This window comes from Dermochelys coriacea, chromosome 7, assembly GCF_009764565.3.
Source record: "Dermochelys coriacea isolate rDerCor1 chromosome 7, rDerCor1.pri.v4, whole genome shotgun sequence".
Taxonomy (NCBI): domain Eukaryota; kingdom Metazoa; phylum Chordata; order Testudines; family Dermochelyidae; genus Dermochelys; species Dermochelys coriacea.
Genome location: NC_050074.1, coordinates 34,523,998 through 34,542,168, shown reverse-complemented (window position 1 = coordinate 34,542,168; position 18,171 = coordinate 34,523,998). Strand labels below are relative to the sequence as shown.

At 41.5% G+C, this 18,171-nt stretch overlaps 1 protein-coding gene across 2 annotated transcripts in view; it reads right to left on the bottom strand.

Annotated features, from left to right (window-relative positions):
- Window positions 1-4,320: 4,320 nt before the first annotated feature.
- The window catches only part of FAM120A (family with sequence similarity 120A), a 127,628-nt gene continuing 113,777 nt past the window's right edge, over window positions 4,321-18,171 (bottom strand). Inside the window, exons 17-18 of one of the 2 annotated variants that reach the window (XM_038408679.2) lie at window positions 12,543-12,639; window positions 4,321-6,218 (exon numbers count right to left, since the gene is read on the bottom strand). In XM_038408679.2, coding sequence (XP_038264607.1) covers window positions 5,907-6,218; window positions 12,543-12,639 — 409 coding nt within the window. In that variant the 3' untranslated portion in view covers window positions 4,321-5,906. The remainder of the gene's footprint in view (window positions 6,219-12,542; window positions 12,640-18,171) is intronic. The other variant, XM_043519915.1, reaches the window with a different exon arrangement.

The window sequence follows — 18,171 nt, the reverse complement described above, 5'->3', positions numbered from 1 at the left end:
CCCTGTCACAAACTGACAATCTACATACACAAAACAGACAAAGGGCAGAAGGGAGAGACAGGCACCAAGAGGGGAAGAGGCTTGCCCTAGGTCACACAGCAGGTCAGTGACAGAGTCGGGAACAGAATCCAGGGCCTTACTGAAATCAATAGCAAAATGCCAATTGACTTCAATAGGGCCAAGATTTCACTGCTGGTCTCCCGATTCCCAGGCCAGGGACCGGTTCACTACACCTTGCTCCTCTCCATCTTCCATCAGCAAAGCACCAGCAGTGAAGCTCAAGGGTTCTGTCACAGCAAACGTATCATGAAGTACTATCAACTCCTTTTACCCCAAGAGCTGGGATTTAGTTCATGCCTTAGTAACCATGATTGCTAGCCGTGGAAAAACTTGCATACAATTTTCTCACTGTACTTATCAAGAAGGCCATATGGATATACATACAGGTATTTGTAAAACAGTGCCCATCACTAGAGCAGCAAGACTTCCCTCCTTCTCCCCCACCCCCAAAAGTCTATCATTCACATCGCACATATTAAATGAAACTAAAATACACCCATGAGACTCCTCTTTACTACGACCTTGGAGAGCGAACAAACCCTGTCCACCAGGGAAAGTATGTTCTACAGCCAAGGGCTCTCTGCCGACAGAATGCTAGGAACAGTTGCAGAGTGTTATCTGATGAACTGATGACTGAAGCATTCCCCAAGCTGATCTCCGTGTTAGCACTACAACCCTATAATACATTGCAAACCATTACAGAAATCCACTTTTATTGTAAGGGGGCAGGGGCAGTAGTACAATATAGCTAAGGTTGAGACAAGCTAATATCTTCACAATCTAATCAAATGATGTAATTTAAAACACAACTATGAGCAGAGGGAGAAAAGACAGAATTTTCCTGAATACCCTAGTGCATTAGACTGGGAGTCAGATGGGCCAGAGACCACTCACAGCTCTGCCACTCACTCTCTGCATCACATGTCAAGTCACTTAGCCTCTCTGTCCCTGAGTTTTGCCATCTGTAAAATGGAAATAATAAGTGGAAGTACTGTACGAGCTCTATGGATGAAAACATACAAGTGGTAGGTATCAGTATTATCCTTCCAGAATCAGCTCTCTCCACAAATTTGTGACCCCTTCAAACTCACCCATTTAAGCCTCTGAGCCCTTCAGTACACAACACAGTTTACAGAAGGCCCTAAATCTGCCCTATTGTCAGTAATTATCCATGTGGCTCATGAAACATTGGATAGAACAATGCATTAACCGGAACCTGGACAGATCATTATTAGAAAGTTAACATCACAGTTAAAATGATTAGCAATTAATTCTACAAATAAAGGACAGCCAGACAGAGGGGCAACTAAGGCAACAAAGTTCATTCCAGTCATTTAAGGACCCCTGTTGCTTTATTGCTTCTTATAGACAGGCTCCATCACTTGCTACAGCTTAACACTTCCAAGAGAAACATTTTACATGCTAAAAAAAAGAAAAGGAGTACTTGTGGCACCTTAGAGACTAAAATTTATTAGAGCATAAGTACTCCTTTTCTTTTTGCGAATACAGACTAACACGGTTGCTACTCTGAAACCTGTCATTTTACATGCTAGCAGTAGTGTTGTTGCAGCCATGGTGATCCCAGGATATTAGGACCAACTTCTGTTGGTGAACAAGACAAAGTGACCTGAAGAAGAGCTCTCTCTAGCTCCAAAGCTTGTCTTTTACCCACAGTTGTTCTAACAGGTATTACCTCACCCACCTTGTCTCATTTTACGTTAGTTGCTTGAAAAGTAGAGTCGTTAGGGCTCTGACCTAGGGCTCTGAAAGAATAAAATCAAAGGTGTGTTTTAAAAATGGAGTTAGCTACATAAGCGTATAATCTGTAGTTTCTTCCTCAACTTTGCCGTTGAAGTCAACCGCAGGCAGGCTCTTTCAACGTAGAATCTACGTGTGCCTTGTCTCCACTAGGATTGTGCATTGGGAGAGCCAGCTCAGGACAGTTATCTCTATGTATAAATCTCTGTGTATAAACCACACTGTTGTGCAGGGAAGACAGCCTAGAACTCTCTCACTTTGACTCCCTTTCTGAAGGAGGATAATGTCTTAGTTGCCCATAAAAACAAGGTGGCTTACACAGAGCACACACACACACTAAAGAACAACATCTATTCCTGCTTTTGAACAGGGACAGTCTTCATCTTCCTTATCTCACCACTCACCATGGAGAAGAAAAACTCCAGCCTGACCACACACCCCACAAGCCCTACCATTGTCCATGGACACATTCCCATTCAGCTTTTTCTGCTCTCTGTTGGGACGTGACTGGTTACTCACCAACGACACCCACACATGGCAAGGAGCTGGCTTCAGCCCATTCATTCTGACACACGGGGTGGCCTATATTTTTGGCTAAGATACCACACCTTTACCCAGGGTGCAGTATTCTGGTTGCAGCACCAACTAGTCTGCATACAGACTGCCAGCAGAGAGAAATAAGGAGGGACAGCACAATGGAGAAGTGAGGATTGCCAATAAAATCCAATAGTCAATACTTGAGCTCAGAGCAGAGCTGCTGGGAAGAGTTGTTTGCGGTAGTACTGATACAGCACAACATGCCTAGGTTACAGTTTTGGGTCTTATATAGACCCTGTCTAGACTAGGAAAATGGCTGACATTTTAAAACTGTTAGCTAAGTGCTTTAATTAACACATTTTAAAAACAGCACTAAGGCTTTCTCTACACGAGCACTTCTGCTGGCAAAATTTATCTGTCAGGGGTGTGAAAAAAACCCCACACCTCGGACCGACACGTTTCATTGACAGAAGCACCAGTGTGGACAGCCCTATGTTGACGGGAGATGCTCTCCTGTCAACATAGCTACTGCCGCTCGTTGGGGATGGCTGAATTATGCCTGGCAGGAGAGAGCTCTCCTGCCAGTAGAGCAGCTACACGGGAGCCCTTACAGCGGTGCAACTGCAGCAGTACAGCTGTGCTGCTACAAGGTCCGTAGTGTAGACATAGCCTTAGTTTTAAGACCGGATTTAACACCTGTGTGTGTGTAAGCTAGGCATGGTCAACTCTAAACCTCGGAGAATACTTCCCTTCTCTCACCCTGCATAAGTGTTGTCTATTCAGACTGTGAACTCAAGGCAGGGCCTGTCACCTACAATGTGTATCGAGCTCTATCAGGGCCTCTAAGCGCTCATATAAGACAATAAAACAGATATATTTTGGACAGAAGCAGCAGTCACTAAGGGTTTGTCTATGCTGGAAAATTTTTGTGGTATAAGTTAAGGTGTCGATTTATGGTTATACCAGTGTAAGCCCATGTAGATGTTTCTATTCCAGAATTAGGGTGCTTTTTTTGGGTTAGTTTATGTTGCTTTGGCCAGGGGGTTAAGCTAAACCAAAAGGAGCCTCTCATTCTGGAATATAAGTACCTGAACAGGGAGTTATAATGGTATAACTATACCACGTAACTGGAAACATTTACTGTGTAGGCAAGCCCTAACAAGCACTTGGTGAATATCCAGGGTACTGCCTTCACCCTAACATTGGACTGGCAGTGGCTGCTGCTCATTGTGAGCCTCTCCATAAGGCAAAAACCACACCTAGTGAGGTCCTATCCTAAAGGTCAAGGAACCCAGAATCTGTTCTGAGGGCTGAGAGAAGGGATTATGTGTGCCAGAGAAGCCACATGAATTTGCTTTTCCTTGGTTATTTGTTCAATTTGCAGAGAACCAGAACAGGGCACAGGGTACCATTTCTTTTGGGAATAAAAGCTTCTCCTTGGGAAGATTCTAGCATCTTTGCTTCTGAAATTCTGCTTTTCAATGTTTCATCCATTTTTGCTAATACAAAAATACGGTAGTTTCTGAAGTAACCACAACAATAATTATTTTGCTTCTCAATTTGCTATTTACTGCATTTTTAATTCTCTCTGCCAGCAAGGCCTTGAATTGGAGGCTTTGGTGACTAACTTATGTCATAGTTCAGAAAAAATATACCTCCCCCCGCTCAAATTTCAGACCAATTATATTTGGTAGCAGCCCTCAAGAGTTGAGTTGAACACTTGCAACTTACTAACCAAGTCATGAAACCTACGTTATTCAACAAAATGAATAGGACTGAGCATTGTTCTCATCAAGGGCAACATCCCCCTACATAAAGATGACGACAAAATGCTTTGCTTCCCGTCTCTACATGCCAGTAGGAGATCATGTCATTCACTAACAACCAGCTTATTTGTGCACAGGAAAACTGATTCACAATATGTTTAATTAAAGGTCTACATGACAATAAAAAAGGCATACATTATTTTATACTAAAAGAATAAAGATTTTTATTAAGCATTGTAAGTTGCATTCAATAGCCTTCAAATACACCACACCACAATCCATCTACAACCAATCAAACCCAACAGTAGTTCATTCTTGCACAATCCATGAGTTGGGGCAGAACTCCCTTCAACTTACATTAAGATACCTACTTAGCTCTTGCGGGCAGGGAATGGGGAATTACACCTCATTTCTGATCACTAATGTGTGATGAAGAGCATCAGGAGAATTATATGAAAACGAATATAAAGAAATGATTCTGATTTTGAAGTACATTAAGTTTGGAAACACTAACAAAAACATCAAAATGATACAGGTATATTTGCTTATACTAAATCCTTGATGGGAAAGTTCTCAAGAACAAGCCATTTGTTTCCTGCTACAGAAGGGGGTATTTTTTGAAGATCAAAGCTTTTTTTGTTTTTTTTGTTTTTCACAGAATTTCATATTTGCTAATATGAAGGCATAAAACAGCAACAGAGAACAATAATGCATACAGCAATGAGTACACCAGGGTAACGTTGATATTCAAAAAACGGCTAGATAATTTTTTTTTTTTAAGTTTTAGAATAAATGCAACAGAGGTCAATAATCACAAAATTTTAAGGTTAGAGCAAGATCAGTCAATGACTAAACATAGTTAACATCTTTTATAGGACTATTACTGATTATTAGCTTTTTGTTTTGCAAATGGGCACAGTACTTGTAAGAATGGAAGAAAGAGGACAATAACATGCATAATATTAACTACACACTTTAAAAATCATGAACCATGCAGAAGTTTAGCTCAAATAGTAGTACTAATGGTCTACGTCTGATTCAAAACCACATAGTTCATTGATCACGGATGCATGGTATTAGTCACAAAAAGTTTCAGAACACATTGTGTTTATTTTGAAAGGTCATTTGTATCTTCTATGATTTCAAGTTTATCTCCATTTAACTTTCTTGTAAAGTATGTATGATGTATATTTAAAATCAGCAGAACTGCAATATTACTCTATAATTTTTAGTTTCGATAGTTTGCACATTTTAACACAAAAGAACCACATCAACAGTGATGAAATTTAAGAAAGAAAAACTGTGGTTGTGCCTTTTTCCCCCCAAAATCATGAAATCAAAGCCTTAAAGAAAGCTTTATTGTGACACAGTAATGCAAAATCAAATATAATGGCATACATATGGTGCCAAGTACTAAAAATTATATTTTAAGCTATATATACTTAAAGACTGCCAAAATTTGTTTTCCTTATATTTCAAGAAACAAAACTACAAGCTTTTGTCATAACCAGTTTAAACTTTATGTATACTTCATTTTAAGTGCGGGAGTCAAATGCTCTTCATTCTCTTTCTTTTTTGTTTTATTGTAGCATTTTGACTACAACTGGTTAAAACTAAAAATGTGTTGTTTAAATCTCTGACATCAAAGAGGGATCCGAATTTCCAAAGTCCTCATTTTTCTCTTACGGAAAGGAAAAAATGTACGTAACTGTAGGCTCTCTTTCTTTCCAGATATTCCTAATCCTGACCCTTCCCAACATCCTTCACCCTCTATAAAAAATAAGTTTACTCTTCTTTTTTTAAGACAGCAGCCTCAAGAGTATCATCTTTATGGCAAACACTGTCTGCATTTAGTGCATTTAAGTGAGGATTTGTATTGCACATTTTAGAGTCATTACTCAAGGCACTTTCAGACTGGTTGGAACCCCTGACGTCTCCTGTATTCCCATTCATCTGGGAAGCTGGCTTCTCCTCATTCACTACTCCATTTTCAGCCAGGGATCCATCTGAAGACACAATTGAGGATTTAGATTCCTCTGATTTTGACTTAAGTTCTTTGGCCACTTCTTCTGCTGAAGCAGCATAAGGAGGTTTGCCCTATTTTAAAAAAAGAGAATACATTATTAAAGAAGCTACCATTGTATATTTGTAACTGATTATCTTGACACCACTTCAATAACATGCTGCAGAACACAGACAGAAGTATTACATGTTAACTTGGAATATTCCAAACACGATCTACTGTTGTAACAAGAGTTTGCATACCATATTAAATTCCCAGATTAGCACAGATTTAAAGACTGAACATATCAATCTATAGACACAGAAAATTTACCTCAGTGTGGAAGGGGTGCACAAGGTCAAACAAAGCATCTAATGCCAATTTCATCTTTGGGGAACAACAGACAATATATCTGGGTTTCCCCTGGCTTATGCAGTAAAGAAACCAACTTCCCCCCCCCCCAAGTTAACCAGTTACTGAATTAGCTTTTTATGACCAAGAGCCAAAAATGGCAGAGCTGGCTACCATAATTATGATTACCATAATTCAAAGAATTTCAGTCCTTAAAGGAAAATTAATATGAACACCTTTTAGCTCAGCCCAGTTTTCTGACATGCCCGTGGGAAGTTGCACTTTGCACCAGGTGCAATAATTACACTGTTTAGACTGTATAATTAAGTAAACAAGAGTCAGGAAATGCCAAAATTAAGATTCAGCACATGATGTTAACTCTGTGTCCTCATTTGCACGCAATGTAGTCTAATGATATGATTACATATTGCTTCTCAGATACAATATAAAACATTTTTTAACAAAGGTACGAGTAGTGTCACGTAATACCATGTACTGTGCATATGTAAGAGAGAGCCCATGAAAGTGACTGAAATACAAAATGCACAATAAATATTCAAAAACATACCACAGTTGAAATAAAGCCATAAAGCTAATACTGAAAATGTTAAAACTTCAAGGCTTGAGAATTAAAACTACATTTAACTTTTCATTAGCTGCAATAATAAATCATACAATTCCAAAACACACAACATATTTGTTTCTTTTTAATTTAGATTGCTAAGTGACAACTTATCACATTGTTACAAACACAAAACACTTGAGGCTTGTATACATGAACATGCTCCAGCTTGTGGCAAGATTGTGCATAAATCTACCCTTAGTAGATTTAATAGCTTGCCAGGAACTAAATGTCCATGTGGACCCTGCTAAACCACACTAGCTGTTCTCCCCAGTGTCCTCAGATATAGGAGTAGATTAAAGCAAAAAAGCAAAGAAATGAATACATTAAGGACATGGTATAAATCTTACAATTTCACAACAATCTTAACTGTAACCATGGGAAATATTAGTTAAGGTATTTCTGAACTGCTGGGTTTTTTGTTTTGGTAAAATATTCAGATTGCTGTCCCTTAGTATTAGTGTTGCACAGGTGGCTTGCTAGGAAAGTGTATAATATCAATATGAAGCATTTGAGGCTGATCAATATTGTGTCACCAATGCTCACATATTCTTTTTAAGTGTCCTATTCAGGTTGTTTTTTGCTGTGTTGATATTTTGAAACTACTAAGAAAGCACAGCATTTATTTTGAGTCAAAGTTAAGGATGTTATCCTGTGACAAAATATATATTTCTTTGTATGTCGTAAAAATGTATTAATTATAGACCAGCAACTTGTCCCCTCCACTCCTGCTGAGTAGCATCTTACTTTACAAGTCGTCTCAATGAAGTCATTGAAACTCTTTGAGGGTTAAGATGCTACCTATTGTGGGTACTTGCTCTGCTTTGTGCTGACAGTCTGCTTGCTCTAACCTTCCCCCTCCTCTCTTAGGGCTTATCTACACTCGATCGATCCAGCGGGGATCGATTTATCACGTCTAGTACAGTCGTGATAATCGACTGCTGAGTGATCTCCCACCAACTCAGTTCTCCACCAGAATGAGACACACAAGTGGAGTTGACGGGAGTGCATCAGCTGTCAACTTACTGCAGTGAAGACACCACGGAAAGTAGATCCAAGTACGTCGACTTCAGCTATGCTATTCATGTAGCGGAAGTTGTGTATCTTAGATAGACCCCGCGTGGTAGTGTAGACAAGCCCTCAGTCTTCACATCTCAGCTTCACTGCACACCTGCCCCCTTACCCTCTGCTCCCCTGCCATGTTCCTATCCCCTTTTTTCCTTTTTCTTTTCATTTAGCTGAACCCCTCTTAACTATACCTACCCCTCAAAAAATAACTGGAACTAACATGACATTTGCAGCCATCACATTGTTCATTCCGCTTGTGTGTGCTACCTCTTTCCCCACCCTGTGTCTGTCTTGTCTACTTAGACTGTAAAGTCTTAGGGGTGGGGACCACCTACTACAGTATTTGTGTGGTGCCTAGCACAATGCGGCTCCATTCTTGGTTGGCCCTTACACACTATCGTAATAAACATAATTAATTACAAGGAAGGGTATCAAAATCTGGCCGTATATCTGCAGTGGAAGATTTACAATATTCATTTCCTTACAATATCCATTTCCTTGCTTTTAAGTGCTGTCTGATACCCAAAGACTGAAATACCATGGAGACTGGTCTACCCTCTCAATCTCAAAGGTATTCCCTATGAAAGAGACTTATGACACTAGCAAACCTGGACTGCTGTGCACATACTATATTGGTTCTATGGGTAAACAGAGGCCCCCTCTTTCCAGGCCTGTAAATTCAGAATACAGAATTCCAGCAGAATACTTGAAACTGGGGTGCTGGTAATGAGAATTAAAGCTTTAAAAATACAGAAATTAACACCAGATACACATACACACTGAAATTTAGATCAATTTCCACAGACGTTGACAAGGAAGATAGGATGCAATAACTACAAGGAAGTAAATAGAACAAGCTTGAATTTTTACATCTAGAAAACATTGAGTTTTACTTGAAATTAAGAGTTCCCTCATCTCTCAAAAGAGAGCACTCCTCTCGCTGTTAGCACCCCACCCCGCCAATTCCTATCTGCTACTATCCATGTGACACAATGCAGAGCCACATGATACATTTATCATGTACTTTTATCCACATCATCTACAAGCTGCCCACTAATCCATCTCCCCTGGGACTCATTTAACTTGCAAAAGTGCTGAGCAGCTGGAATAAAAGACTGAGCAAAACTGGGGGAAATGTGAAGCTGAAACAAATTGGCATTATATGTGTAACACTCATATGCTTCAGTTACATGGTTTCAAAGAACCATGGAAAAGGTATCAGAGTAGCAGCCGTGTTAGTCTGTATTCGCAAAAAGAAAAGGAGTACTTGTGGCACCTTAGAGACTAATAAATTTATTAGAGCATAAGCTTTCGTGAGCTACAGCTCACTTCATCGGATGCATTTGGTGGAAAAAACAGAGGAGAGATTTATATACACACACACAGAGAACATGAAACAATGGGTTTATCATACACACTGTAAGGAGAGTGATCACTTAAGATAAGCCATCACCAGCAGCGGGGGGGGGGGGGGGGGGGGGGGGAGAACCTTTCATGGTGACAAGCAAGGTAGGCTAATTCCAGCAGTTAACAAGAATATCAGAGGAACAGTGGGGGGTGGGGTGGGAGGGAGAAATACCATGGGGAAATAGTTTTACTTTGTGTAATGACTCATCCATTCCCAGTCTCTATTCAAGCCTAAGTTAATTGTATCCAGTTTGCAAATTAATTCCAATTCAGCACTCTCTCCTTGGAGTCTGTTTTTGAAGCTTTTTTGTTGAAGTATAGCCACTCTTAGGTCTGTGATCGAGTGACCAGAGAGATTGAAGTGTTCTCCAACTGGTTTTTGAATGTTATAATTCTTGACGTCTGATTTGTGTCCATTCATTCTTTTACGTAGAGACTGTCCAGTTTGGCCAATGTACATGGCAGAGGGGCATTGCTGGCACATGATGGCATATATCACATTGGTAGATGTGCAGGTGAACGAGCCTCTGATAGTGTGGCTGATGTGATTAGGCCCTATGATGGTATCCCCTGAATAGATATGTGGACAGAGTTGGCAACGGGCTTTGTTGCAAGGATAGGTTCCTGGGTTAGTGGTTCTGTTGTGTGGTGTGTGGTTGCTGGTGAGTATTTGCTTCAGATTGGGGGGCTGTCTGTAAGTAAGGACTGGCCTGTCTCCCAAGATCTGTGAGAGTGATGGCTCGTCCTTCAGGATAGGTTGTAGATCCTTGATGATGCGTTGGAGAGGTTTTAGTTGGGGGCTGAAGGTGATGGCTAGTGGCGTTCTGTTATTTTCTTTGTTGGGCCTGTCCTGTAGTAGGTGACTTCTGGGTACTCTTCTGGCTCTGTCAATCTGTTTCTTCACTTCAGCAGGTGGGTATTGTAGTTGTAGGAATGCATGATAGAGATCTTGTAGGTGTTTGTCTCTGTCTGACGGGTTGGAGCAAATGCGGTTATATCGTAGCGCTTGGCTGTAGACAATGGATCGAGTGGCATGATCTGGATGAAAGCTAGAGGCATGTAGGTAGGAATAGCGGTCAGTAGGTTTCCGATACAGGGTGGTGTTTATGTGACCATCGCTTATTAGCACCGTAGTGTCCAGGAAGTGGATCTCTTGTGTGGACTGGTCCAGGCTGAGGTTGATGGTGGGATGGAAATTGTTGAAATCATGGTGGAATTCCTCAAGAGCTTCTTTTCCATGGGTCCAGATGATGAAGATGTCATCAATGTAGCGCAAGTAGAGTAGGGGCATTAGGGGACGAGAGCTGAGGAAGCGTTATTCTAAGTCAGCCATAAAAATGTTGGCATACTGTGGGGCCATGCGGGTACCCATCGCAGTGCCGCTGATTTGAAGGTATACATTGTCACCAAATGTGAAATAGTTATGGGTCAGGACAAAGTCACAAAGTTCAGCCACCAGGTTAGCCGTGACAGTATCGGGGATACTGTTCCTGACGGCTTGTAGTCCATCTTTGTGTGGAATGTTAGTGTAGAGGGCTTCTACATCCATAGTGGCTAGGATGGTGTTTTTAGGAAGATCACCAATGGACTGTAGTTTCCTCAGGAAATCGGTGGTGTCTCGAAATAGCTGGGAGTGCTGGTAACGAAGGGCCTGAGGAGGGAGTCTACATAACCAGACAATCCTGCTGTCAGGGTGCCAATGCCTGAGATGATGGGGCGTCCAGGATTTCCAGGTTTATGGATCTTGGGTAGCAGATAGAATACCCCAGGTCGGGGCTCCAGGGGTGTGTCTGTGCGGATTTGTTCTTGTGCTTTTTCAGGGAGTTTCTTGAGCAAATGCTGTAGTTTCTTTTGGTAACTCTCAGTGGGATCAGAGGGTAATGGCTTGTAGAAAGTGGTGTTGGAGAGCTGCCTAGTAGCCTCTTGTTCATACTCCGACCTATTCATGATGACGACAGCACCTCCTTTGTCAGCCTTTTTGATTATGATGTCAGAGTTGTTTCTGAGGCTGTGGATGGCACTGTGTTCTGCATGGCTGAGGTTATGGGGTAAGCGATGCTGCTTTTCCACAATTTCAGCTCGTGCACGTCGGCGGAAGCAGTCTATGTAGAAATCCAGGCTGCTGTTTCGACCTTCAGGAGGAGTCCACCCAGAATCCTTCTTTTTGTAGTGTTGGCAGGAAGGTCTCTGTGGGTTAATATGTTGGTCAGAGGTGTGTTGGAAATATTCCTTGAGTCTGAGACGTCGAAAATAGGATTCTAGGTCACCACAGAACTGTATCATGTTCGTGGGGGTGGAGGGGCAAAAGGAGAGGCCCCGAGATAGGACAGATTCTTCCGCTGGGCTAAGAGTATAGTTGGAAAAGGTAGAAGCTATGATTTATGGATTCTTTGTACCATTACCAAAAGATGGGACTGTGTAATCACATGGGACAGAGGTTGTTCCATAATTTCCTATTAATATTTACAGTGAGTACTCTAGAGGTAGAATCCTAGCATTACCTGTTGGTTTGTTGTATTTTTTTTTAAAGGAATTGGGGGGCCAGAATGAAAGTGAACAAAAACTGCGGGAGTTGGCTGTGGGGAATATAAAATACCAATTTGTTTCAACTTCATATTTCTCCTTAGTGTTTGCTCACTGATTTCAGTTAAGATCCCACATCCCTCCCCTTCAGCTGATCAGGATTGTCCACATGGGACCCATATTCTTCATTGCAGGGTGCATTTTTCTCCTCTAATCAGATAACCAAAGCTTGCTTCTGAATGAGATGGAACAACACTGGGAGAACTGTCATCACTGTTCATATGGCTTATTGTTTCAGTGACCAGTATATACCATGGTAGCTACAAGAAGCACTCTATCCTGCCCTTCTCCCAAGAGCTGTCAGCAGCAAGTCCTGCTGGCCTAGGGAGCCTGTAACCACCTAGCCTGTAAACCAGAGTTATGGAAGTAAATCACACCACTTTATTACCTGAATTGCTCCCTGGTTTTTATAACCTCTCCCATAGTACCTTCCACCTCTTCCAAATGTTCTTATCACTGGAGTGGAAATAACTCCTCTAGGACGCCTATGTGTATTAAAGAAAAACAAACAACAAATGCATTTGAATTTTGTTTAAAAATACCTTAAACTAAATAGAATAAAGGGTTTTTTTTGCTATGCCATCTAATTATTATAGAAAAGTTTCACTCCCTCCCCATCCCAAGAAACAACCTGATTAATCATTCAGTGTTTTAAGATTTTTACTACTTGTGAGAGTACAAAGTCTATGATTTGTGTTTCTAAAATCTTGTTTTCCTAGCAATAAAATGGCTATTTCACAATTTCACCTCAAAACAAGCAATGGAGAAGTACTTTCAAACTCTATGGAAATTCTTTAAATTCTTATCTAGTTATCCTTAAAATTCCTTTAAAATGCATATCAAATTTTCCATCAGTGGCTAGCATACATACTAAAAGCCTGGCAAAAGACAGCCATTCTGGACTATTTATTTATATTCATAAGACCATTCTTTCCACTGAATAATACTTCCCACCCACAATGCGAAAATATGATTCAACAATGCAAAGCTACTGCAATATTAAAGTTGGTCAGTGATTTAAGTGCTTATGAAATGGAAGGAGTGGTTTGAACCATGCCTAGTCCAGGCAGACACTGTACAAGCTTATCAACACAGTTCTGTTACACTCTCTTAATTGTGACTTATAGTTTTGGAACACTCTTGAGCAGAGCTCCAGTCATACCCAATCATATAGCAGGGTTTCAAGTTATCTAAATGAGGATTAGATGAGAGCCCACACATTTTAATTTGCCCTTCATTACAAATTTTGAACCCAGGTTCCAGGGGTGGAAGATCCACCTACAACCCAAATTTATGCTTTACAGTAATTACAATTACAATTACATAAAAAAACCTTAACGTACTCTACCGCAATGTCAGGACTTTCATTTTCAATATTGGAATCTAACAACAACAGGCTGCTCCTGACTTTACTCCAAGTACATACATCAAAACCAATGGGCCAGAGCCTTAGGCCTGGCCCAGAACAGGAATGAGAAATAGGACAGCCAAGTCAGGTCCACAGGAGCAACTTAGAATCAAAGAATTATAGGATTAGAAGGGACCACAAAGGTCATCTTGTCAAACCCCCTGCCAAGATGCAGCATTTGTTGGATCTAACCCATCTAAGACAGATGGCTTTCTAAGCCTCCTTTAGAAAACCTCCAGCAAAGGAGATTCCACAACGTCCCTAGTAGGTTAGAGCAGTCTCAGGGCTGTTCTATGGTGTGCTGGCTGCACCAGCTCCCACTGAGACATTCCAGCAACTAGTGATTTCTGCAGCTCAGCATCCATGCCTCCTTTTCCACATAGCTGGCTCTACACAACCTGAGGATTTCCCTATGCCATCAGGGTCTCAAAGTAGCTGATTTTGCTAGCTTTAAGGCTGCTTTGTGCGGCCAGAGTGGGACAAAGCAGTCAAAGAAGGAGCCAAGTTCTGGTCCAATGTTTCCACTTATTCCACTCCTATAATTTGTCGTCATCTTTGCTGTGTTATGTCTAATTTAGATTGAATCACCTCAAGTGCCAACCCTAGTCTCTGTATGCACACCCACAATGCAATAAGAAGTAATAAATAATGGAATTAGAAGGAAACCGAAAGAGGAAATGAATTCTTTACACATCTGACCACTCTTATTTTAATCTGGTATGCATTTTTAAACCAATTTACAAAGAAAACAAGACAGACCCATCCCATTTACTAATTATATTTAGGATGAAGTGACTATGACCTCTAGATAGTTCAAAAATAGGTTTTTGCAATTCAGATTTCACATCTCACTGGATACTGATGGATCAAAGTTAATGAAAGTGAGTTGGTCACACTTAACGGTATGGAGAAGACTGAAAATCAGTAGATTGCGTAGATAAGCCATTTGAGAATTAAGTTGCACGGAGTCAAGAGAGAACAATGAAGGTAAGCCTGGACTTGAACTGCCCTCTGTTAAGGAGGAGGAGGAATTGAGAAAGTGAGCTAGATTAAGTGACAAAGCATGGACAATGTTGTCCCTGTCTCCTGTTTTCAGTGCAGAATAACTTTTTCTCTTGGTAGCAAATCAAGTCCACAGATGAAGTCCTCAATCATTCACACACCTGTTTTGAGAGGACTCTGACACAAGGGTGTATTTCTGTCACCCCTTTATGTGGACTGCCACTTTCCGGTGAATGACATTTTTTCCCCCTCTGAATGATCCATATTTAGTAGCTCTACATACAGAGAGGTGAGCTTCCATTATGATTTGGCTGGAGGAAAGCAGGTCTGACATTGCAAAGAATTTTGTTTTTTGGAGGTGGTAACAAGTCTCCCAAAATAAACTGCCTACCCAAACAGCATCTTTAGTTCATCCTCTCTCTGGCAAGCTACTACCAGAGAGCATCTTTACATCTCTTTTCCATCTAGGTACTGCTGGAAATGATTACATCCTTGCAGCAATTTGACTGCTCCCCGAGACTCTGTGAGATCCCTATTAAGGATGTCAGTTTAGTATCCTGATTATAGGTGTCTGGGTGCTAGTGACTGTGCATTTGCTTTGCTTCTTCTAGTACCCAGAATACGGAAGGGCTCCTCTCCAACACAAACAAGTGAAGTGAATTAGACGAGCAGACGCACAGTGGGTATGTGAGGGTGCCTTCAAAGAACTAATGGTAATGCCCTAGTCACTATATATCATAAATATATGCACAGATATTCTGATCTTGGACCCCGCCCCCTTGACTGTGGCAATATACATCACCAGAACTCTTCCACAAGCAGTGTTGTAATCAGAAGTACTATATTTAGCTTACATTGGGATATTGAACTCATTCTATGGATAGGGCCAGATTCCCCTTTTAATTAATGCCCATTAATGCCTGCACTAGCCAAGAAAAGGGGAAACACCCAGGGAACCATTTACAATGGACAAGATAAGCCTGGAATACAAGATGAGGGAAAAAGTAAATTGTACATGGACAGTGCATGATCACAGGATGGTGTACAGGGATTGGTTCCTACAATGTAACCAAGCCCATCCCAAAACATGTGATGCAGTGTATAGTAAAGGCAACATAACGTATAAATGTATACAAAGGAGGAGGTTTTCCATGTAACTTTGGATATGTAGTATGCCCTATACCTACTCCTTATGCTTGAGTCTGATCAACTCAGTATTGCTTTGCTGCATGAAAAATAAAAATACCTAAGTGATAAAATCGGGAGTCAAATGGCATTCTTGGGAAGCCAAGTGGAAAGAAGTCTCAGGGGAAATCTCAACATATAAAGTTGGATGACACTTGTCTGGAACAGATAAAAGTAACCTCAGCGACAAGACTGAAATAAACCCAAAATCCATACATCTGGAGTAGATTAAGTAGATATCCCTTACTGTAAGGCTCACTATCTAACAGTAAGGAAAATGGCATTAAAAGGGTTTAAATATTAAGTATGAAATTAAGTCAATGTGTTCTAAAAAAGTGTGTAGTATGTAAAAGAATACATGCTATACAAAGTAAAAGCAGCCTTATGTGATACGGAGCAAGAAAACTTGCTCTCTTATCACCACAAAAAAGTTATATATTTAGTGCAGAAAAGGTAACACCAGAAGGTGCAGGGTAAAAAAATTAACAAGGGTCCAATAACCAAGATAAATGTAAAAGCACTGCAACCCACGCAATGTTTTTCCTACTCAAATACTGCTTCAAGGCAATACAAGATCTGAAAAGCCCCAAATGTGTAGGGCTCTTTGCACCTGGGGGACACTTACATGGGCAAGTGTAAGATCTTACAGACAAAGTTGACAGCATCTGGGTTCACTCTGGGGGAACAGTATCCAAATTGCACAGTACAATTGAAATGCTGAGACTTTGATAAAGTAAAAACTGCCTATGCTGGTAATAGCAAGTATTGTGTAACAGCTGAAATGGACCACTTCTGGTAGGACCCAGGGAATGTTATTTAAATTGGACTATGTTCTGTTTCACATCTAAATTTCCTGTGGTAATAAATGAAAAAAAAAATTGTACCAGTTTTTTTTATAATGTAATTAAAATAAAAGCAAAGTTAAAATTACAAAAGAATGTTTTAAAGGCAGAGCAAACTTATAATGAAAAATTACACCCTGACAGGCTATACTATAAAAGGGAAGCTTGTACTCCCTGGTTCATACTTTAGTTTAATGATAGTCCAAATAATTACAACTACTCTGGTCTTAATATGTTGCTGAGTAATAAACTTACAAAAAAGCACAAAAAACAGGAATATAATACAAATAAAACAAATACTAATACAAAGAAGAAAAGGAAAAGAAGTGGAATATACGCCTAGCCTGACATGAGTAACTGGACATAGATGAGGCCTTATTTCTTGGGAGACAGTATTAGGGAGGTCAGTGGATCAGCAGGCCGAAAACAGAATGTCTGTACTAACTCCTGGGGGAATTCTGCGCTACTGTGCATGCACAGCATTTATGTCCCCTGTAGATTTTTTTGCTTCCCTACAGAAAAATGACTTTCTGACAGGGAAGCAAAGGGAAGCCACAAGAGCAATCACATAACCCTCCCCAGCAGTATATTTTGGTTCCCTGGGGCAGACAGCAGAGAGGTAAATCACTGTGGGGCAGGACCGGGAAAGACCCGGCTAATGGCTCCTACCCTGCGCCAGGCTCAGCTGCTAGTCTCGGCTAGGCTGGGGAGGACGGGACTTCCTCTTCTCCTATATGGCATCCTGGGCTGGGTCAGACCCACCCCCAGATTTCTCCCCCAGCTGCAGGAATCTCTGCGTACTCCCCCCCCCTTTCTGCACCCCTCACTCCTCAGCTGCAGGGGGAGAGATCTCTGTACTGGGAGCTGCTCCCCCATCTGCCCAACCCCTGTGCATCCAGACCCCCCTCATATCCAGACCCTCCCGCCAAGCCTCACCTCCTCCCCCAATGAGCCCCACTCCCTATGCGCCTGGACCATCCTGATGAGCCACCTGCACCTGGATCCGACCCCCACTGAGCCCACTCCCCCAGCATCTGGACCCCCCACACTCAGACCTCCCTGCCAAGCTCTATCCCCCCCACCCCCACCCCCACGCTGAGCCCCAACCAACTTGACTTGGACCTCCATTACTATTGCACCCAGAAGCCCCCAATAAGCCCCTGTGCATCCAGATCCCCCTCAAGATGCCTGCACCCAGATTGCCCCACACAGAACACTCTCAACCCACACCTGGATCCCCCCGCACTAAGTCCCTCCACACTCGGATCCTGACTTGCTGAGCCTGCCTGTCTGCACCTGGCATGGAGGGGCTGGGCCCTGGGGCGTTTCTGGGGCAGGCCCGGTCCTTGCGCTGTGTAAGGGTTGGGTGAAGCCTCACTGCTGAATCCATGTCCCGGGGTGAGAGAGCTGCACAGGGATCTCCCACTTCTGTGCAGCCAGTGGCCTGTGCTCCCCAATGCCATGCTGAAGCCTCCACATTTATTTGACAAATAAAATTTACAGAATTTTAAAATATTGTCTGCAGAATTTTTAATTTTTTGGCACAACATTTTTTAATTTTTGGCACAGAATGCATAGAA